Source organism: Stigmatopora nigra, chromosome 10 (assembly GCF_051989575.1).
Source record: "Stigmatopora nigra isolate UIUO_SnigA chromosome 10, RoL_Snig_1.1, whole genome shotgun sequence".
Classification (NCBI taxonomy): Eukaryota; Metazoa; Chordata; class Actinopteri; order Syngnathiformes; family Syngnathidae; genus Stigmatopora; species Stigmatopora nigra.
Window position 1 is genome coordinate 11,282,687 of NC_135517.1, and position 24,771 is coordinate 11,307,457.

General features: G+C 41.0%; 1 protein-coding gene across 2 annotated transcripts in view; it reads right to left on the reverse strand.

The window, feature by feature from the left end:
* Nucleotides 1–24,771, reverse strand: part of kaznb (kazrin, periplakin interacting protein b) — a 63,655-nt gene that overhangs the window by 35,533 nt on the left and 3,351 nt on the right. For both annotated transcript variants that reach the window (XM_077727101.1, XM_077727103.1), the window contains exons 5-6: nucleotides 15,124–15,287; nucleotides 4,290–4,497 (exon numbers count right to left, since the gene is read on the reverse strand). In XM_077727101.1, coding sequence (XP_077583227.1) covers nucleotides 4,290–4,497; nucleotides 15,124–15,287 — 372 coding nt within the window. The remainder of the gene's footprint in view (nucleotides 1–4,289; nucleotides 4,498–15,123; nucleotides 15,288–24,771) is intronic.

The window sequence follows — 24,771 nt, forward strand, 5'->3', positions numbered from 1 at the left end:
ATTTTCACATATTTATTGATCCTGAATTTTGTGTACAAGTCAGGTCTGATCAGAGTTCATAAAGTATCCTTGGGATTTTACAAAGCTCTTTTAAATGTCGAGAGTCAATATAATACTAACTTTCTCACATATTAAAGGAAGGGTGAGGTGGCTCTTCAATTATTCATGAGAAATGGCCCTATTATTTCGATAGACATTAAAGAAACGTTTTAGGGAAATAATCCTAACTCAGTTCTCTGCAGTTAGGCTCGTTTGAAAAACTCGATCGTTATCTCCTAAGAGTTGTTATTGTTTTAATTGTGTTTAATCTTTATCCAGGTTGCTCGAGCTGTATGCTTTGTAAAAAATAATTGCAGAAATAAGACAAGTACGTATGTAGAGAGGTTGCACACTTGTACTAAAAGCCTACCTAATTTCCAACAAACTGGATATACTGAAATTTTTTTGCGCTTCGTCAATCCCAAAAAATCCTGACGTAATAAAAACACTTTATGGGGCTCTGATAATAAACAACTGGATGTGCTTCCCCCGCCGGCCCCCTCCTTAGCACATTCCTACGGTATCGGAGTGGGACTTGGTATCGTCTTTCCTTAAAATTAGGTGACCCAGACACTCACGCAAAAACATGTCATGGCGATATCCCTCGTAAGAAACGTAAAGCAAATGTAATCAAATAGTCCCTCAGTTCCCGGACCGGAGGAAGCGCGGTAAGGAAAAGGAAGAGTCAAAGGGGGGGACGCCTCTCCTTGCTATTGTTTCGACACCATTACTCTCATGCGGCGTGGACCGAGGGGGGGCATTGCGGGCTAAACTATTACAAGTCGGCGTGGTCCACGAGGGAGCTTCGAGAGCATTGCATACGTTCTTCGCATGTGCGAGGGAGTTCCCTGGAGAGCCTTGGGAAAATAGAATGAGTGACAATAGAGTAGGGGGGCCGGCAGTGGGGCTCTGCTATGTAAAAGTTCACGTTCCAGCTGGTGCAAAAAATAAAACTAGAGATGCAAAACTCAGCCCAGATGGGGCAGAAGAGCCAAGATATGTCGCGCAATGACTTTGTAGGACAACGCTTGGCTTCTCTTTTGCAGAGATGATGCAAGAGGATACTTCATCACGACTATTTCACAGCAGGCGATTATGCTTTTTAAACGCTCGTGCTCTATTATTTACTTCTATGCGTACTTTAGTAGCATGAGGCAGGTTTCGCTTTTATGATATGATTCCAGTAGAGCGCTTAAAAAGTTGTGACGGCAATGTTATGACGGTGTAAACCACAGCAACTAATAAGAACTTCACGACCTATCTGTCAAATGCGGTCTCGTAAATTAGCAGTTGACAGTTTATGATGGCGCTTGTTGCTAGGCAGAAGTCACAAATGTGCAGGAAGGTGCGGTAAATTGTCTTTATTGTATAGTCTTGAGTCTAAATAGGCTTTATGTTTTTTTTTAAATTACAAAATAGTCTTAAACTTGCAGCCTATGGACCATTTTGGCCAATGGGAGAATGTTTAGGGGACCCTATTTTTGCATCCAATCGTGATTTTACATGGTAATATTTAGGGTGCAGTGAGGAAAATTAGGTTGTATAATTAGTTCATTGAAGGATCCATTTGGGGAAAAAATGAGTCAAATAAATTCTATTAATATACAAAAAGACAAATTTAAGCACTGTGATTTTCTGGCAACCCATTGAGGAGTTTATAATTTGTGCACGATCTAAAAGATAAAAGGCATTAATATCATGTCTGTGGTTGAATATGCTCACCTTATTTTATTTGTGTCGAAAGAATTTGAAGTTTTTTTTTTTAAATCCCCCACACGTTGCCTATTTTCAACGGAAAAGTGACGTCTCAGATCATTTGACAGTCTTAGAATGTTTTCCCATGTCATCTGCAGGCAGAAAGCGATCAATCACGGCAACTGAGACGTTGTCTCAGCATCCAAAAGCGGCCCACTTAGATATTTAGATGCAAGCTTTTACCCCACAGGGTTACCTCACGTTTTTTCACGCATCTCTGATAGTATGGCGCTTTTGCACTTGGCTCGTTCCTAAAGTATCTGAGTCATTTAGGAATATTCAACTGACGTCCCTGTGATGGATTCACGCTGACGAGCCAATCGAGAGGTGAATTCATTACCGAATGCACTCGCCTTATAAATGAGCTTATCACTGAGGTGCTATCCTCAAAGCTTTTGCTTTTATACCCTTGACATTTCACATTTTACAGCTTGGCTAAATATACCGTGGGTTTGCTCGCAGTTCAATAATGAGTCCCAAAAGTTACTATATCAGTATTTCATTATATCCATATTTTTTTCTTAACATAAAACCTGAACGATTGCACATTATTAGCTATTAATAAGAAATTTAGTGAAATTCTGCATTCAGAGGAAAAGTTAAACCATCGCATGTCAACGCCTACCTTGTCAATAAGAAAAAAAAGGTACAATGGGTGTCTGGCAGTAGCATCTTTTTTTGTTTTTGCAGGGCAGGGGTGTGAATATTGTCAATTTAAAAGGGCTGAGTCAGGCCCTTCTCTGCATTAGCACACCTCAGCTAATTGGATAAGGTTGGCAGGATAGGAAACGAAGGACTCACTGTATACATGATGTTCAGAATGGACTACTTTCACAGGAAGGGGGAGTTGATTAAAAAAAATGCGTGTAAAAAGTGGCACTGTAGTTAATCCCGATGAAGGGTGAAATTTCGGGAAAGGGATTTAATCCCACGTCCCCGATGATGAGTTCAGCGAGGAGGCCGGAGGCAACGCGGGGGTCACAGCATCTGTCTGGGTCGTTACGGCGAGTCGAAAGGAAACGGGAAAAGCTGACATTTTGGCAAAGGTGTCCGTAATACATATTCAGGACGCCATGTCATGCATATCAAAGACTTTCTTTGATGAGAGATAACAAACGGACTTACAAACGCGGCAGGATTTACCAAGGCGAGTATGATCCGCCTAATCCGTTGGACTCATCATTGCCTCAAGTCCTAAACTGATCTGTCAGCTAAGCCTTGATAAACTTAAACTCGCTCTTGAATCCCGATTTCAATTTGATTGAACACGAAACCTAAGGAGGGAACATTTTTCCTTTTCCTTATTGTTAGAGCGGTTTGAAAAATCAAACAAGAAAATAGAAAAGTAAAACTATTAGCCATTTTTAAAGAGGCTACGAGGGTTACAAAAAACATGGCCTGTTAAGTCCCCCTTCAATGAGAGGATCACAAGAGCACAAGCAGTTTGTCTGGCTCAGGTCACCTGACCGCCGGCCCTCACGTCTGGGAACAGGAAGTGTGACATCACTGCCCTGACATTCAGGAATGTGGGAATGTCAAGCTTTCACAACAGCGAGAGAAGCGAGGAATGCCGACAGTGAGGATGGACACGGCGGATCCAATGCGAACTTGTATGTTTTTCCAATTAAAAGAAGTGCCAAAAACTTGACAGCACCGTGAAGTGATAGTCGCCAAGTAAAATTCTCACTGATCTTAACTCATCAGCTGCCATTGACAGTGTTGGCCGACCAATTCTGCTCTAAAAACGAACTGCTCTTACATTAATCAAACCGTAACTTTACACACAATGCTCTAACTAAGTCCACATATGTCCTATTGGCTTTACTGTTATAAAGTACTGTACTGATAAGTTAGTTCATGAATCAACCATTTACTATATAGAAAATCACAATATATTGAACAATGATAATGTCATATATAATTTAAATTTTCCATGTTTTGGAAGTCCAATCCATTTTACCAAAACCTCCCAGTCCAATTGGATTGGACGTCTATCACCGTCAGTAGAAGCAAAACATAATGATAATAAAAGCATTCAATTCAATTTGAATTCAACAATCAAGCTCGCTCTGCTACCCAAAACACAACCATAGGACGCAAACTTGGAAGTGAAAGTTTCTGCAGTCAGACTTCATTCATGGACGCGATCGCGAGCATTCAACGCCAGAATGGATTGGACGCCTATTGCTGTCGACAGCAGTGTAAAAAAAAAGTGAAAAACGTCAAGACTGTCTCCCAGACTGGACAAAAACCAAGAATATTTTCAAGCGGTCAGAAATGCGCCATAGACAAAAGTTTGGCTTAACTTGTTTGAGATTCCAGATGGAAGACAGCCCAGCAGCCACTTGGAACGGGCACCCTGGAAAGCGTCTGTGCTCCAACTCACCCCATCCCCATAAAACGCAGCCCCCAGTTAGCAGCGGCATTCCCCAAATGCTTCCAACGCCCCGACACATGTTCCCGCTGACAAAGGGAGCCGGCCGGCCGGCACTCACCTCGATACCGTAGGCTGTCGGCGTGGTGCTTGTGTTGCCGGCGGTTCTCCAAGGCGGCGGGGTTGCCGGCGGCCAGGCCGGCCAGCCTGCAGTTGCTGGCGGTCAGCTCCGAGCGCAGGTTGCTGACTTCCTGACCGGCCGAGCGGATGGCCCCGTCGATGCGGCGGGCCAGCTGCTTGTTGTCCTCCATCATTTTGAGGATTTTCCCCTGAGGAACACATCCACACAGACCGCCGGCATGATGTTAAAGTTGATAGGAAGGGTACAGCCACTCCTGATAAGTTTTTTTCCCCAAAGATAAATATATTTAAGAAAAAAAAAAGAAAGAGAGAGAGAGATGCCGCCTTCCACCAGAGGAGGATGACGTCTACCCGCTACTGCATTATTCGCACGTGAACGCAGAGACAAGAGCGAAAGGAGACGGAGGAGAACGTGCTGCGAGCAGCTGCTCTCGGAGAAGGAGGGAGCAGAGATGACATGCAGCCTTTCGGCGGACTGTACCATGTGCTGCCTGACCAGGGGGAGAGAAAGAGAAAGAGAAAGAGTGAGGTGGGATAAGGCTGCGTGGCAAAAATGACCCCATCATTGACCACTTAGGCTTTGGGACTCACTGACTGAAGCCATCAAGTGAAACAGTGGTGAATAGTCTTATATTAAAATAAAAAAAAATAAAAAGGGGATCAAGTTGAGGTTTAAAAAAAAAAAAATCTAAAAAACATATAAAAGCTTTAACTGGGATACCTACAACAATAACCTTCAAGAACATAGTGACTTTCTATCCATATAGATTTTTAAATATATTATTCTCTATTCATTCTATTCTATATAAATCTCTATTCATGTATTTAAAAAAAACAAATGTAAAAGTGCATTTACAAAAAAATACTCCAACTTTTAACAGTATAAATGCAGTCAAAAGTACTCAGGAAAGCTAATGGTCCAGTGACCATGTGTACTTCAAGGTCATCAAGTTCAACCGGATTCGACGTCTACGTCAGCCACTTAATCAAGTACCACATCAAAAATCTCCTAATTTTTTCCAACTTTGTAACACATTCCATCTATAAAAACAGCATTTTTTTCCAACTTCATTTACATCTAGTTCAAACGTCCAAACTTTTATCTACAATGGCCGCTTTCACTTTGCTCATTGCTAGGATAGCATTTCAGTGTGGATGATGCATTCATTTATTTAGTGGATCCCACACCCTTCGTTTGGGCGGGCGTCTGTTACTAGTTAGCTCTGTGGAAAAAGAAAAAAAAAACTTTCTCCCAAGCCAGTCCCCTTTCTGCTATCCCCCTTCCAAAGTACTCCAACGCCCCGCTGTCTTTGGGTCTCTCACACCACCCCTCCACCCACGTCCAGCTTGTTCCATTATATTTTCATCTCTTTTGTCCTGGGAAAAAAAGCTCCCCACTGCCCCCATGTCGGTGGGAGAGGAAAAGGGAGGGTGTGGGAGGGAGGGGGGGGGGGGGGGGGAAGGCGCCCAAGGGGGAAACTTCTAGAGTGAGAGTGAATGAGGCCCATTGAAGTGCAATGGAGAACAGTTAGACGGATTACATTACAGCCAGTAAAACTGAAAGTGTCACCATCAGTCTTGTGCGCCCATGTAAAGTTCCGTCAGAACAACAAACAAACAAGACGGATGGATGGATGGAAGGAGAGAAAAAAAAAGCTGTGTGCAAGCTCGGCAATTTGTCAATTCTGACAATAGGCGAGATAAAATGCAGGGGGAAGGCAAATTAATACAAAGTTGAGCTTTTGTTTCTTACCCCCTTTTTAATCAAAGGCATTTCCAAACTAAACCAAAGTGATTGTTTATGGTTAGATAGAAAATTGTATTCCAATATGGATGCTTTTTACAACTAAAAATATTTTGAAAAGTGAATTATTTATTAGTATTGATTAAAACTAAATGTATGTAGTAAAACTGATATTATATGACATTTGCAGGTCACTTAAGTGCATTTCCTACATAGCTCTACAATTGCTGCCAAACACTCCCACTAAAAACAGATTGGACACCTATTTACATCAATACGTCAAATAGTTAAGAGGGGTGTGCTTACCTAGAAGTAAAAGTTTCTGAAGTGCGACTTTATTCATCAGCTGTGAAGTAAATATAAAGTCCCAAAATAGAAACGTTAACAAAGTGTTGTTGATCGAACGTCTTTGAAAGATGATTTTGGTTGAGTCAAGATTTTTTTCCTAAACAAATCTGCTCGCCAAACGGTTGAGGCAGAAAATCGTCAATATTTGAAGCGTGTTTAGATTTCAAAAATCAGTCGGTGCGTACGCCGCTTAAGAATGTGTCGAGCGTGTCAATGTGGCGCTTTTAGAGTTCCGTTGCGTTTGATGGCAGCGTTTGAAGCGTCAAGGTCCCGAGTCGTCCGCTAAAACGCAGTCAGGTACGCCTCTCCCAAGGCTGCGTCCCCCTCCTGTGATGCGTGTCAATATTTATCACAAAGATGTCGAGGAGTCAAAGTCTTTTGGATGCGAGACGATCCTTCAAAAGAAAAATAACCCACGTTGATGAGATTTGGCGGTGTGCTAAATGAGATGGGAGGTGCTATTTCAAAAGAACCACGTATGGTGAATAAATGCATTTACGCTCAGGCCACAGCGCATTAAATGAATCTTTGGGACGTCTGATTGCATCATGTCAGCCAATCATTAAGCACGTCTAGACTGGCCCTGATTATCGGCTTTTTAGTGAGGCTGAAACCAGGGTCCCCCATGTTATTATTTGGGAGCGCCCGCCTGCCACGTGAGGCGTCCCCCCAACAATGTGGAATGTTAGGAAATGAACGATCGCAGCGGGTCAAAGGTCGCGGCGTGTCCCAGATCCGCATCGATAAGCGGACGGGCGCTTTATGGAGGCGCCATTATTACCCAGACGTGCAAAGTCACGCGTGGTCGCGTCCGTCGAATCCCTTTCTCTGGTACTTTGTTAACACCTTGAGCTTAATTAAGTGTGCGGAAGGTGCGGCGTTAACGAGAGCTATTGATGAACGGTCAGTATGATTGTCTGCTTGGGCTAAATGAACATTGATTAATCCTGCAAAGCGAAAGGACGCTTTCTTTTTTTTCCTTCCATTTTTGTTTCAGTATCGTTGAGGCCCAAAGACATTCAATTCAGGGCCAGATTGACGGCAATAGACGGCCAATCGTTGACTCTCTCAGGTCAAATGGATTGGAAGTCTATCGCCATCAACAGCAGAAAGTGGGTTAAGATCAGTCTGCAAAGGACGCTCAAATACAGGGATCGGATGTATATGTATACATACATATGTATACATATACTATACATACGTATACATACATATATAAATATACTATACATACGTATACATACATATATAAATATACTATACATACGTATACATACATACATACATATATACATATACCATACATACGTATACACACATGCATATACTATACATACATATACACATACTATACATATGTATACATACATATACTATACATATGTATACATATATATACAATACATATGTATACATACATATCCATATATATGTACATGTACATATATATACACATTTCAGCAACACATTTATTAATTTATTACCTATCTTTTAATGTCTAAAATGTCTTTCCTGTATCTGCATTCTCACCGTCTTGCTACTGTGACAATGAAATGTTCTGAATACGGGATGGATATAGTTATCCAATTCAATCCAATAGACCTAGAAGTGAAAGATTCTGAGGTAAGAGTTTACTCATCAATTCTAAGGTCCATTTGCTAGTTTTTTCCTCTCCGTGGGACTGACAGAGATATGATTGCCCGATCATTTGCCCTCGAAGCATTACTTCCCCAAATCTTCCCACTTTTACCTTACGTGTCAGTACCACGGACAGCGATAGACGTCCAATCCATTTTGACAGAAAAGGACTCCCAGCCAAAATGAGTCGGATGTCTACTGCTGTCAAAGGCAGGCAATGAGAAGGGAAAAAGAAGGTGGACAGACTGTGTGAGGATTGTAAATGAAAAGTGTGAAACGGAAAATGCCCACGGCGGCGGCGGCCAGATAACGAGAAGACCCAATCACCAGCTGTCAAACACAAATCCAACCCAATTTCCCTTTCCCTCACAAGTCATGTTCTACCCGGCCCATTTCCAACCGCCCCGCCCGGTCACCACAAACATTTTGACGGCCTGGAGATAACAGTCAAAGGTGCTTTGGGATGAAACGCGATAAGTCGCCGCCAGATAAAGGCTCGACCGCGGCAACCCGGGAGGACGGGGTGGAAAAGCGTGAGAGCAGCGAGGCGGAGACGCGGGGGTGCCAGACCGTGCTGAAGACCTCAAGGAGAAAATTTGCTCATCTTTTTGGCTTCATTTCACTCAAGGGTCTCACTTGTGGCCCCTGCTGGCTGACGTGGAGAAATATATGCATTGATCTTAAGAGTTGCCATTTCATTGAGGAATCAATGCAGAAAAGCCAAGTGGGCGTGACTGACTGATATAGAGTTTACAAAATGTACTTTAATGCGATTAATATGCCAAGAATTTCTGGACTTCTATTTTCTTCAAATGAAGAAATAACATGTCTTATTGTTGTTGTGAAAAATACAATTAGCAACATTCTGAGTCCTTTTAAAATTCAAACACTATTTTACACTCAAATAGTTCATTTCGTTACACCGAAATGTCATTAAAACATTATTTTGTTCTTGCAATTTTTTTTCTTGTAGGGTAATTTAATTTATTTTAAAAAATATTGACTTTTTTTCCCTGAAAATAACTAATTATTCTCATATTAAAGAGTCAAATCTTGCAATATTCAATTTTTTCTCATAAAAATATGATGTTTGGCATTTATTCTCGAGGCTTTCATTTCTTAAAGAAGATTTTATGATAAAAGACAGTGTCAAAATCTTCATCTTCTCATACAACCACATTTCAGGGATAAAACACCCCCACCCCACCATTATTTAGTTCTATTCAAAATCCAGTCAGTTAGTTCTTACATGTTCCTTTAACTCACTAACACACAAAAAACATCAATGTCCACAAGGCCGTTTGTTCCTATAAATGGTGAATTCGCCAAAGAAAATAATGCTGCATCATTTCTGCTTCTTTTGTTGTTGAAGATAATCATCATCTCAGTTTTTTTCCTTCTTAGTAATGCACTGAAACCCTTTCTAGCTCCCAAATCAATAGTTCTCGTCTTGACAAGCACATTCGCACATTGAAGGTGCCAAACTCTCCATCGATACACTCCAACCACAGCGCCTATTCGTCACGTACAATCGCGTGTTCTCATTACAACTTTGCGAGAATCGATTGTGCTGCACAACGGGAGCCTTCGAGAAAACTGACGACAATCCAGAAAAATGCACCTCCCACCCCCCAAAAAAACCTATCAAATTTGCATTCATCATGCAAATTAGGTGACCTTGCCGACCAACCCGAACGCTTCATTAGCGCAGAGGACGCTGGACGCCATCCCAATGTGTTCTTCTCACTCGCCAAAAGTCTGACCAATGAGCTCCCAGAAGCTGTTGAGCAACTCGCCTTAGTCAAAAGTCAAAACTTGCATCTGTTCTCACAGAGGAAGCCAATTAGATTGATTTTAGGAAGGAAAAACGCTCTCTCATAGAGGCCTAATTAGCTGTTTAACCCTGCAATGAAGCCAGAAACCTCTAATGAAGAATACATTCTCACTTCAGAAACTTTCACTTCTAGGTTCACATCCAATTTTCTGAGTTTTTTTGCGAAAAAAGCCAAGCTGAACTCTCACTGCCATTGACAACTATAAACCTCCAATCTATTTTGACTGGGCGGGGCCAGCAGCGACTGATCGTTCAATCATTTTGCTGCCATCCTTCCCTATGATTTAAGCGTCACATTATAGCAATGGAGAAAAGAAAATGTCAAGTCTTTCCCCAGGTAACGAAATGTCGACCATATGAAGTACAAGGGCTTACAGTGGCACTTTCTGACAGCTGGAAAATGTATTTTCGTTTAAAGCGACGACACGAGTCCAACTTATCGGGAAGCCCAAATTGAAAGACGTTCAAGCGTGCAATAAAAGCAGCGGCGATGACCACACTCAGCAAGAAAAATAAAAAATAAAAAGCGCAAGAGAAGGAAAACGGCACTTTTTTTCTCCCCAGTGGAGTCTTTCATATGCACACACACACCCACCTGCTCTCTCCCATTGTCCGATAAGCGTCACATTAAAATGCAAAAGCAATTAAGCTTGAGCCACAACAGCGCGGAAGAAGTGCCAACTTGACAGCAGGACTTTAATTATTTTAATTCGAGCAATACGGCAGCTCGGCGTAAGCATTGTAATAGAAGTTGTACTGGAAGTTATCGCTTTGAGTCGGAGGGGAACGCTTCTTTAAATATTCACACGTTTACGCAATTGGCTCAATTCTCCATTGTGTGTGTGTGTGTGTGTGTGTGTTTTAATCGAAGGTCTCCAAATGGTTCCTATTGGAAACGTCTTATAAGTGTTCAATAAAAAAAGAAGTGGGGATTAAATTTCTCTGCATACTAAATGAGTCCAAGTGCATCTGGCTGGGGGATTTGTTGTGAGGCAGCAGGTGTCAAAGGAGTGGCCCGTGGGCCGGAAGAGGCTTGTTAGGGAAGTTCGAGCCGGCCCACGGGGTTGTTCTGTCTGATGGGGACTTTTTAACTCATTCGTACTAATTCGTAATTAATGGATTTAGTTGTTTTTTTGACAAGGGCGACACAAAAACTGATGTTTTAGAGTAGTGGGATCAAGTGGTTGCACTACTCGGGGCCTGGAAAATATTAATTAAAGTGTCACAAATATATTTGTTTCGCAAAATAAATTTACATTTTTGCCGTAGAAAATAATTGAAAGTTATTGCAATATATTTTGAAATCAAGTTTTAAATATTTTGCTAATTTACAAAAGAACTCGCTAAGTTTCAAGGCAATGTATAATTGAGTTCTGACATTGAGGGGGCGCACCGTCTGGAAAAGGGGTATGGAACCTATGGCTCAGGAGCTATATGTGGCTCTGAGATAAAATATGGAAACCTGTATGGGGGGTTTGTACGCCATTGTAAGGAATTAAACAAAATGTATTTCAATATTCGGGTGAAAATTATTACTGGCGCTTTACATGAGAAAATGGTTATTTTTTTAATGGGGAAAATAGATTAAAACCTCAAAAATTAAATTTACTATTCACAATCATATTCGTTCATAAGCAGTCAAAAAGGCCCTCAAAATCAATAGGATATGATCCAAAATATATCAAACGTGACCTATAAAAGTACCCTAAACCTGCAAGTTGGAAAATTAACTCATGACCTGCTATTGATAATGACTTTTTGGGCCAAAAATAAACTGGTTCGGCCTACATGAGATGCAGTTGGAATTCATCTTGTCCGCGAACCAAAGTGTTTTACACAAAAGAGAACATCAAACTAAAAGAATTTCATCATATCATGCTCCTTCACTCTTTTATTTTTTATTTTAAAAGAGTGGGCAAAATAATTACCAGGCCGCATTATAAAAAGAAGCGTGAATAATTCAGTGCGCTCGACAGTAACCTTGTAAAAAAAAGATGCCTTGCGCAAATGCCGTATGTTTGATTTTGTCATGTCGGCCGACAAATTGGACGGTTTGTTGTACAAGTGGGAGGGAGGAGGGGGTGGATTGGAATTGCGATCAGCCTGGAGGAGGAAGGGCTGTCAGCAAAACAATCACCTTTTTCTGTCAGAACACGGCTTTGAATATTGCCAATTTTCAGGGAAACACCAGACCTTATGTTACTAACAGTATTTGTTCTAGTGAGAAAAAAGTGCTTTATTTACTCACAATATACTACATGTTATCCCATTAAAAAATGTTTGTTTGCTTTTAAATCACTGATATTTGGATTTATTGTTGTAATCGACTGACTTCTCCAAAATAATGATTCTATTAATAGACGTATACTTAATCTTGCAATATTAATTTATGGAAGCAACATTATCATTAGCTAAACTACAATAGTAAGACTTTTTAGTCATATTATTAAAAGTGCGCTCTACTTTTTAACAATATAGTACATGTTTAAAAAAAGTTTTTTATTTATTTAAATCACAGATATTTGGACTTATTGTTGTAATCGACTGACTTGTATTCTCCAAAATATTGATTAAAATTTCTATTAACAAATAGAGATAGTAGTATACTTAATTATTGCAATATTCATTCGTGGAAGCAACATTATCACCAGCTCAACTATAATAGTATGACTTTTTAGTTGTACCATTAAAAATGTATTCTTTCAACACCTCTAAAAAACACTATTAAGCTACCCTATTTGTTTTTAAAAACAACATTGTACAATTTCATTTGCCTTACTATTCCACACCACATTACTTATTGTGCCATCCCCAACAATAGCGCAAAAAACAAGACAAATTCCAGCTCCGTCTCTTTTGCTGCTTTGAATCACCTTTACAAGACCTGCAGGTGAAGTCACAATCTACAACACCTGCCCGCATTTTCCGAAAGAACGATGCGGAAGAATGCGCATCAATCTACTGAGAAGTTCCTTCAGAAACACCATCTGCCGCATCGGCCTTCCCAAACATCACCGCCAGCAGAATGGCTCTCCGCTGACTTGCCAAAGATTGAAAGTTGTTTTTGGAATCCGGCAGCGGCAGCAGGTGATGCCCGATCGCACACGGGGAGGCAAGAGTGTCATTTCTCAAACGACTTCCAGTAACTGGGCTGATTTACGGTAATGACGTTGGGGGAGACCAGGAAGGAACATTTTGAGGATGCGCTCAATTTTTTAGCAGTCATGGGCTTTTATTCCAGGAACTGGATGTCCAAACCATTTTGACCGGGAGAGGCTGGCAGCAAATGATTGCCGCTATTATTGAAAGTGGCAAGCGATGAATTGAATACTGTGAAATTTAAAAAAGAAGAAAAAGATCTGTATATTGGTGTTTTTAGTGTGTTTTTTTCAGATGGTTGGAATCAATTAACTTTAGTTTTTAGTTCATTCCTATGGGAAACATTCATTTGAGTTACGAATAAATCGACATATGAGCTCAGCATTGGTCCGAATTAAACTTGTATCTGGAGGTACCACTGTATTATAAAAAATAACTTGTTTTGGGTGTTTTTCAGAGGGTTGGGACAAATTAATTAGTTTTTAGTTCATTTCTATGGGAAATGTTCATTTGGGTAAATCGACATACGATCTCAGTCCCGGAATGCATTAAGCTCGTATCTCGAGGTACGACTGAAATCAGAAAATTCTTTGTTTTTACACTCGTCAGGTCCCAATTAGCCTAAATATTGAAAAGCAAATAAAAATGCATGCCTTGCAATAGTTTGGGTCTTAGAAGGGTAAGGCCAATTTAGAGTGTTCAACTCGCAGAGCATGCAAGGCCAACACGCAAACCGCTCCTTCACCAGGCTGCGTATAAAAATCGGTTTATTCTAAATATCAAGCTTTCAGTTGTCCATTTCCTCCCCCTTGCATTCAACAGTAGTCAACAGGCGAGCGACGAAGCTTTAACAACAACAACAACATCAACAATCCTATCTTTGATCCCACACTCTTCTGAAGGTCGCCTCTTGGAACCGCGGTGGAAAACGCCACGCCGAGACAGAAGGACGTCTCGTTTAATGTCAGGCCTCTCGGCCGATGCGTCGCCTTGTGAATTATTTAGAATTCTGTTGTACTAGGATGGCGGCGACCGGCGCAATAAAACCGGACTGCTTGTTGACGCGTCCTTGACATATGGATTCAATGAGAAATTTCATCAGGAGGTCTACATATTGCTGGGTTGACTCACTATGCTAAAGCAAGGCCAAGGTTTATGTGTTGTAACTATAGCGGAATACGGACTGGGAACGGCTGCTCATCTTCAACATAAATGAAAACAGAAGTGAAATGATCATCCCTACATATACAAACAATGACTTTGCCTCCTTGCATCTCAACGACACGCTTCCATCCCGAGATTGAGCCCGGTGGTGGTGGTACCGCAAGTGGTTTCCGTGGCAACGACATCAAAAGTCAACCACACCCACCGCATTGGCGTCATGGCGCTGATTTTTTATAGCCAAAGTGTTACGACGTGTTACAGTTTGGCCTCGCGAGATGCATAAAAATTTAAAGCCACATTGAAGATTTGATTGAGTGGAAAAGGTAACACAGGAAGAAATTAAGCTAACAACTTGCCCGTGTTTACATTCTACTCCTTTTCCTTCTCCGCATCCCGTTCCCAAGTCGATCATTTTGTCATGACTTCAGGAAGAATCCAACAGAATAATTGTGCCCACAAAACAGCCTGCAAACATTTCAGAGCTCGCCGCATCATTAGTCGCCTCAATCTATTTTTTGTCGCACGGGCTCATACTCAAACCTTCCTTATTTCACGATCAATAACGAATTAAGGCGCATTTACCGGCTTTCTAATGGAAATGACTAGACTGATAAAGCTCAAGCACTGTCGACACAATCTTCAAAGTCCACTTTGCTAAGTGTTAAAATATCAAATGAGCTCAAATATAGAAAGAAGAGAAAAGTGCAGTAAAGGGCTTTTCTCCTACTCTACCAATTCATCTACTCAAGTATTTCTCTGCCATTGACTGTTATAAAAATCATCAACTAAAATATTAGATGCTTAATATTGCTTGCATGCAGAAACGTACAAAATTGTAGGGGTGATCCAACTTCGCGGTTACGTCTGGTCTACATTATCCGCGAAATTCGAGGGAATACTGTATTCGGTAGGATATTGGATTCCGAAAACACTCCATTTATGCCAACCCAAATGAAAATAAACAGACTAAAATAGAAAATTGTTTACCTGTGCATCCATGAGCAGGTGTCTCATTAGAGTCATGGACTTGGTGAAAGGGTCTCCCTGGCGTTCCCCAGTCATGAAGTCGTTCTCGGGGCAACCCAGGCTCCAAGGCCGGCTCACCATGAACTGAGCGATTTGGTCGTTAAGACTGTTCAGAGACTGCACAGCTGTAGCAAAAAAACAAAAAACAAAGTCACTTCCATTCCAGACTTCTATCTTGTAAACTTATGGTAAAACATCTATTTGAACGGCATGTCGTTCTGTTTTTCAAACTTGTCCCCCGTAGTCCCGTTCAATTTTCCAGTAGTGACGTTCAATTAGAGGTGCCATTCTATTTTTCAATTTTTCCACTAAGGTGTCAAATTGAGGTGTTATAATATATCTGCCGTTTGGTTTGCCTGCTCGCTATTGAGAATGCCCGCATTCTTCCTTTCTTCCTTCCTCAGCCAATGCGACCCTCCTTTCAGGCAACAAGGGAACCATTAGAGCCAATCCATTAGCGAGAGACAGAAATCAACATTGGCTCCATTATGTGATATGATTCTTCCTGGGGACCGCCGGCGAAATAACGCCATTGTGTCTCATTGGCGTTAAAGGCCGTTTTCCAGCGCTTTGTCTCCTGGTTGGCTTTATGCAAAGTTGGCCTTTTGGCGCCGTCAGACATTTCGTAAGAATCGTCCTCTCGGTGAAGTTTCAGTGAGAGAAAACAGATAATTTAGTTCTTATTGAAATCTCTTTGCGTCATTGACGAGGAAGAATGTCCAGTTTATTTGAAATGGGAGGTGCTGGCAATGACCAATGGAAAGAAATTTTTGAAAAAATTCCTGAAAGTCAGTGAATTGTTGATGAAACTCGATTCTGCTCGCGTACAAAGCAGATAAATTCGAGGGTCGTTTTATTTCTCGTTTCTGAATGTTCCCAAGGCGTTGTGTTGGAATATCAATTGTTTCGAGAAGGAACGGAATGCTAATTTTTGTTGGCGCATGATTAGAATCTTCTAATTCATATTAACCTTTAGTGGGCATTTAAAAAAACAACATTTTCTTGTGCACAATATATCTTGGTCACGCGTGTTTACTTTCCCAGTTTACTTCAACTGGAGTGTAATGGCCTGCTTAAAAACAATTAACATTGGACTCTTCTTGAGGGACTGTTCTAAATCTGCCCAACTAGTCACTTTGCATTTGTTTCCGCTTGATTAAACATGTCACGGCATATCACATAGATCAAACCTGAATAATTTTTTTAGACCTTCACTCTAAAACCAAAATGAGCGATGGCCGAGTGAAGCCAATGAGTTCAATAGAAAAGGAGGTGTTTTGAGCTCTAAAGAATGAATCAGCAGCAAAAGAGCGGCGCTGTCTGCATGAATGAAGCCGTGTTGTAATCCCACAAGTTGCAAGGCACGATTAGAACAATGTTTTCGCTGCAGGGCGGTGTGCATTGCATGTTAATGAACGCAATCCTTTTACTACTACGCACTCTCATTAGCTAGCTACACCTGCAGAAAATATAGCTACGTAAAGACGGCAAATGAGTCCCGCCGGGTCATTACGATGCCATTAGGAGTAGTTTAAAAAAAAGATTTATTCATTTAAAATAGGCGTGAGGGGGAAATCATTTATCATATTCTTCAAGCATCAAGGTCTAATGAAAATGGCTATTTAAAAGACCTCTTATGGATTTTGAAATCAGTTACACATAAGTCTTTTAGCCATGACTCGGAAAGCCCTATACTGTCAGACAGTGAAATAAAGAAGGATTAAAAATGGCCAACAATAGATTAGCAGCAATAGACTGGCAGAATACAACAGCCAAGGTTAACTTTTCACCAGAAGCATCAAAGATTTACGGGCAGTCCTCACCAGCCTCGTCTTGTATTCTAGCAAAGACTCTTTACGAGGGCGCGGCGGCGGCCTGCGGCCGGCAGGCGGGCATCAAATCAGCCAAGGATAAAGGAGGATAAAATGTTTATGACAAGAGACCGACAACTGAATTCCAATCTTGCCTGCAACGTTTACAAGGTGCGCACCTTTGCCCTGGGTCGACGGGTGAAGGGGAGCGAGGAAGATTCTTAGAAAATTGCAACTTGCTTGATGGTGACTGTCAAACGGTGAGAATGGGCAAGCATTCTATTATACTTGGTATTCAACATGGCATAGCACAATCAAAACTGTCAATTTCAGATCCCAGAAAAACATTAAATTGGGTATTCGGCTTAGATGCGGGAGTCAAAGGGACTATCTCAGTTCCTAGCATACACTGGTACATCACCATCCCCTCTTTGAAATACAATTGAACCTCCTCTTCTTATGAGTGTTTTTACATACAACATTTTCATTTTTAACCCTTTGACTATTTTTGGGGAGGACCTTTTGCACGGCAACGCGCTCATAACATGTCAATCAAATTTAAATGAACTTGGATTACAAAGCAGACACACTCAAAAATAAGTTTAATCTAACTTTACACTAAACTTAATTCTAACTTTGTTTTACATTTTTATAGCTCTATTTGCACAGCCTCCACCCTGACTTTCAGATGCAACTTATTGAGGGTTGTTGATGCACACTAATGTCATCACAATAGGATAACACACGGCCACTTGCTACCGAGAACTAGTATATACTCCTCGTATCAGCGATCGATCCGCCATTCGCACTGTCTAATGGGGAAAAAAAACACTAAATAAATGCAATGGTCAACCCAGTGCTCCTAGAGACATTCCATGAGAGAGTTGCAACCAGAGAGACGGCGCCCATGATGTTCTTATGAGCAGCCTCTCACGTCCACTATATGCTCGTATATCAAAATGTGTTTCGTATCTCAAGATAAACATTTGCCCAAAATTGTACTCGTATCTCAAATTGCTCGTATGTCGGGGCACTCATATGTCGAGGTAGATCCAAGTTACTGTACTCCTGCACGGTTAGAAAGTGTTTTTGCATGTTTGTTAAAAAATGTAACACATTAATAAATCATTTTATTATCATTTTGTCTCACTTTTGTGTGCTTTGCACATCTTTCATAACAAAATAGGGACACTTTGATCATTTTTAAAGGGTTTAGTTAGTTGTTTTTTGAGTACAGTGGAACGAATGAGAGAATTTGCATATCAAATACTAGTCTTTTCATGAAAAATCCAATTAATTTTGTAAGTAGAAGTACCAGTGCAGTCTCAATCCAGTACCCAATTGGTGTTTCCAGGAGTACAAAAGTACATATACTTTATAAGCTTGGACTGACATTCCATGTGATTTGGAAACCAGACAGGCCATCACATTTATGGTAGGCCCCGTATGGGAGAAATGATACGTCAACAATGAGCCACAATGGAGGTATGTGAGCCCACTCCCATCACAGAAAGAAATGGGAGAATGTACATAAGAAAACAAAGTATGATCAGAGTGGTGTTTTACTCAATATCCAAGTACCCTAAAGTAAGCGGTCGAACAAGAAAGTGCATTAAAGTCTCTCTTCGCCTCATCTGCTCGGGGCACCATCGGTTTCGTGTCAGACAGCTTCTGCCAAAACAATTTGACGAGGCTCCAATAGCTCTATTTGGAGCCAAAAGGTCCAGAAGAGAGGGAATGAACAATATGAGGCAATCTCACACCAGCGAGCCGGGCTTCATTTCCAACATAATGGTGCCAGAATAAATACCCAGTACCGTTTTAGCGAGGCCAAAAAGTCCACGCTGGACCGCAACCGGTGCAATAACACCACCTTGAACTGTCACACGCTAAAAGATGGACTTGCTGAATTTTTCTCAAGTGGAGGGTTCAATAAGGGCAAAGCAATGTTGCCTTTTTGTGGGTGACGGACTAAGGCGGTGTTTGCTGCCTTTTTTGCAGCACCACCAACATGAGGGTCCAATTTGACAAATCCTCTTGAGTAATTGGATGCGTCATTTTTGTCAGCTTCAAGTTATTCCAGTAATTACTGAAGGTTTTTTCTTTAATGATGGGCTCGACGTTTCTTTCCGATTTGGCACGGTGTTGGCAGAATTCTACATTGCTAGAAATACAGTGCTACTTCGACCTACGAGTAATTTGAAATAGGCGTAAAATTTCGGGCAAATATTTATTTTGAGATACAAGACAAATTTTGATATACGAGCATACAGCAGATGAGAGAGGCTGCTCAGAAGAACATCATGGGCACTGTCTTTCTGGTCACATTTTAGTACTATTAAACCACTAGTTATTTGTTACTTTTTTAATAAATGGCGAATAAGAACAAATTAAAAAAAGTCCCAACCCAATATCCTGTTTTTGGTGTTTTTTCAGATGGTTGAAACGGATTAATTTGTTTTTAAGTTCATTCCTATGGGAAACGTTCATTTGAGTGACGAGTAAATCAACATACGAGCTCAGTCCCGGAATGAATTATACTTGTATCTCGAGGTACTGAATGAATTAAACTTGTATCTCGAGGTATCACTGTACTACCAGAAGGACCGACGCTCTTTTACGACTTAGATTGTATGAATACATTTTTCAGGACATGATAATAAAATAAATTGTGATATCTATACTGTGGGTGGGTTATGTGTTTCTATTTTCAATTGTATTGAATGCATTACTCACGTACAGTTGTCAGGGATCTAATAGGCTAAGTAGCGAGTTTGAACTTCCTGTCGCGACAATAGCCACGTGTTCCATAACTTTTTGCCTCACTCTGACCCTCAAACTTGCGGTCACTTTTAATGCCGCTCATTAGCGGATAATATGTGCAAGCCAAGTTAGAAACCGCACGAGGGTTGGAAAGGAAATCTCGAGTGGATAACTTTAGTACATTCTCCAAATGTATGAATAGCAAATGTGAATTTTAAATAAGGCTCTGACTCTCTTGCGGGCTCACTCCTACTCTCGTAATCCTTTCATAATGAAGCCAAACCATTTCTGGAAGGTTTTGCCGCTTCAGTTGATATGGAAACGGCAATTAATTGCGCGCACATATCAACACATACGGACTCAGGTAGACTGTATTCCCACATCAATTGTTCGCCGCAGTACGTGATGACTTTGTCTTTGCACCCTTTCAGGTGTGATCCATCAGAGAAAAAAAAATGCCAAGTATTCTGGGGGCTGCAGTTGTGAGGGTGCAACTCCGACTTGCAGAAAATGCAACGCTGCCACCATCTGGTCACTTTTCATCGCATTTACATGACGTAATGCTCCGATCTCACCCTGAATCTCTATGTTACAGTCGAAAATCTCAGGATCACTGACGCCGTTTATACGCTCGACAAAGGCGGGGGGCGGCTCGGGTTCACTTCCCGTTCAGCGACGGTGTCAATGGGAATGATCATTTGTCGCCCTACAATTGACTTGGTGATCATTGAAGGGTGCCGTTTGGCCTCTGAAGGAGAAATGGATGGATATTTGATTGCTACTTTTGAGCCTGTGTCTTTAAAATTAACACTAGTCATCTTACTGTCGCTTCTCACTGGTTCCTATGCATTCATGGGACTTGAATCGATTGTGGCCTGAAATTTCATTTAGAGGTCAACCTCTCCCTTGGTGCTAGAAAGATAAGATTTTCCTGACTGATTGAATTCTGAGATATTGAATAATTTGCAATCAAACGGCGAAAATACATTTTGGTGGCGCACGAGCGATGCAAAATTATTCAAGGCGCTTTGTCGGGATATCAATATGCTGAGTGGTTGGCTTTCAAAGACTGGAATGCAGACTCCCTCTATTGGTGATAGAAAGTATTGCTTAATAAAATTGACAAATAGTACAGAATTATGTTGGATTTGTTTTTTTTCTTTTTAACTATGACCCCCATTTTTATGCAATATGAAAAACAGGTTTTATTAATATTTCATAAAAACAAAGTTTTGAGTTGATGTTTAGAAGTATTTAGATTATTTATAGAAAGCAATTCTGTAGTTTGAAGTTTCCATTTTTAAGAAACTTTTAAAAAGCATTTGAGCATCTCTAGGAGTGTTTAAGCCACATTAGCCTATAATGAAACTGTATTTGCATGTCAGTCATTATGGTATAGCTAAGTAATTCTGGAGCTGGTAATTAGTGTGAAAATGTGTTGAGCACTCGATTTGATTCCTTTGCATTAGCATTTAAATCTTGAAGTCAAGTTTTCTTTGCCATCTGGTCTTTCAATCTGCTAGGATACAAGAGGATTTGGGGGAGGGCAATTCTCCAGTCTTATCAACTAATGTACACACAGTTAAACAAGTTCACTTTACAGATTACGCCACCCCCTGCATATAACAACCCCAAAACAAAACATGGTGGTTCCATACCATAAACTGCAGGCCTCAACCTCACTCATTAAGACACATCAACAAAAAAGCAGCCAGTTCAAAGACGACAAAACTTGTGCATACATCAAATGGCGTCTACAATATCCCGCGCCACCTTCCATTTTCTATTCCGCCGTCAAGAGCGCATGTAGCCAGACTCTACACTTCAAAGCATGTCAACCGACTGAGACACCATTAAGAGCATTAGGCGTCCAATCCATTGTAACTTGGGAAGGTAAAAAGTAGCCACCAAAGCGTCATATTGAAATCTCTTCTCCACCTTTCGCATTCCTTTTCAAGCCCGCCTGGGTCGGAATGAACGAGAATCACAGCCAGCCACTCAAATGACATCAACTTCTATTCTGAAAACGACACACACACACGCCCACGACGCGTTTGAAACGGAGCCCGTGTCGAGCATGCTCATTAGCTTTCCCCACTTTCCCAAGCCCATTTATCTTTGCCCCCACAACTTCCAGACATCTCCAACATGCAAGTGTCTGTCTATTATCTGCTCCAAAACAACAGTTTTCAAATATCTATGTATAGCGCGCTTTGCTTAAAAGACGCGTCTTTTGCGGTCGGGATACGGAGAGTGCCCGGCATGTTAAAAAGAAGCACCCCAGAAAATGAGGTTCCATTTCATCACCACGGGGGCGACTGATGCATATTTATTGAGACGGTGGGGAGCGTGCTCGCCGACTTCCACTTGGGAAGGTGCCGGCTCGACGTCACGCCGCCGCACTGCCGCCGTAAGGGCGTGTGACGGCGAGGTGATTACGCTCATGCTGAGGCTTGTTGTTGAACACCAGACAGACGACGCTAAAAATGGAGGATACTGTTGTCTGGACTAGATCGACATGAGATAAAAATGTGACAAAGTAGAATGAAGTTATGAGAACGAATTGATGGTGTTATTCATCAATGTGTTTTGACCGTCAGACCTCCCAGTCCAAATTAATTAGACATCTATCCAGTGGAAAAACTCCAATTCAGATAGACCAATACGAGACTGTTGCAGCCCCCTGATTGGATTTAGGCATGAAATAAATAAATATTGGAAAAATCAAAAATGTTCTTACAATATGTTTCAATTATAATACCACAAAATATTTGAATTTCATTATTTCCACTTCATGAAAGTTTTGATTTCTGTATCATAACACCCAATTCTCATGAAATCATCATTTTAAATACGTAAAAAAAATAGATATTCTAGTAAAATCTTGGGTTTTGGAATAAAAATTCTACTTTGTCTTGTAAATTGTAGTTTATTTATTCCCTGCTTTTCTTCCCTCATTTTAGGCAAAGCAATTTCTTGTTTCCGAGTTCAGTAGATTTCTATTAATAATGCATACATTACAGCAGTTAATCGCGGTTGGGCTGAAGTGGCTGTCGATCAGGGCCAAAGTGAGTGAGTGAGGATTTAAAAGCAGAGAGTGGGCACTAAGAGGCAGATGTGCGGCGTCAGCAGACATTCCGGCCCACCACTCAACGATGCAGGAAACGCAGCTGTGACAGCAAACACGCTAACCGCCGTCGTGCCGTAGAAATGAACTCCTCCTTCATTGGATATACATCGGCTATTCACTCGTCTTCCGTCGCCTAAGATCGGATTCGCGGTGTACGTTAGCGCCGTTATACCCCCCAAAAAAGGAGTAAAGACTGATGCTTCATTGCCATTGACAGAGAAGGACGTCCAATTCGTTTGAGCTCACTGACAGTGAATGAATTATCTTTGCTCAGTCAGAATGAATTGGTCATCTATCACCATCAATGGCAGCCAATGACTTCAAATTAAACAATACTATGCTGTGCTGTTCCACACTACACTGTGTATACAGTATATACTGCAAAATTCCAATATATAAAATGCCATACTTAGACGGGAACTATAATAAAATATACCATCACATTTACTTATTTAATTGAACTAGTATTTGTTTTTCTTTTATATTATAATGTCCACAATTTGTTAACTATTTTTGTAAAAAATTTTGGTAGATTTTTTTTATGGTTGGAGACAATAACTTCATTTGACTTATTATTTTTCCCCAAATTATTTAAAGTTCATAAAAATATGACATTTGTATGTTTTATTCAACTGTTTTGATTTATCCTTCATGAATAATGTCTTGACACCATGTTTTGGATGATTTTTTCCTTTTTTATGTTTTTTTTTTTATACAAAAAGGCGACTGATCATCGCTCCTTTCTAGTGCCTTCTTTAGTATACTTTTAATAAAAGATGAAAAATAGCTGGTATCAATGAGTTAGTCCTATTTTACAAGCGCGCATGTTGAACACTGCTATTGCATTATTGACCAGCACGATTGAATTGGCGAGGGGGAGCTGATGAAGATACACGAGCGAGTCAAGGAGCTTAAGTCGAACGGGAGTCTTTAAACACCCCATAAGTCAGCTCGTTTGGACGGCGAGCAGGCGATTGATTGGATTGTACAGTAAATAAAGCCGAGTAGTGTTTGACTCTCTTTGTTATTTGACATGTTCTCGCAACAAGGGGAACATAAAGGCCAATCCTTCCACATTGGGAATGAATGCAAACGATTCAGACCAAGAAATGTTGAATCCTCTGTTTTCCTCCGTTATTTTTTTCATTTACTCTAATCTTCCTAGACAGAAATGTTGAAATTTCCTATTCTGCACATTCACACTGCATTTGGAAAACATTACCAACGTTTGTGTCATGTTTGTCCTCCTACAGACACCCTATTAAAATAAAAACTATATTTCTCTCCCCCATTTTCAAACATTTTTGACAAAGCTCCAGGCATCCTTTGAGCAGCACTAAAAAGCCTAAGGCGGCTCCAGAAACTAGCTTTGGCGAATCCCGGGCTAGAGACTAAACAACAAATTCAAATGGATTGATATGATGATATGCTACTGCCAATCATTTGAAATTAAAGCTTCGCTGGAGCGTTGCAGTTGTACCTAATCAAATGTCCTGGGAGAGCGTATGGCACAGCAAATCTAAAAATAGCAGCAACTCTCAAGCTTTGAACCTCCACGCAGACGCCTCCCTTTGGCGTTAAGTGTAACAGATGCATCATAAAGTTCTCATATGGCCAAGGAAAATTTCACTCCAGAGACCCAATTCATCCCGTCGGCCGCCCACAAAACTCCTCCTACCCGACTGTGACTTTACACGAAGCTGAAGCTTTTCCAGGTTGCCCCCGAAAACCTTGATCGCCCCCGCTTGTCAATAATTCAGCCTCTGCAGCAACTCCCCGTGTACCTCCTCATGTAGCCGCATTATGAATCTGATGCGCTGGTGGGATCAAACTGCTGAGGTGGGAATTATGCAGTTGAAAACATTCAGAAAGGCATCTCATGCCAATAAATGCCTGCCGACCCAG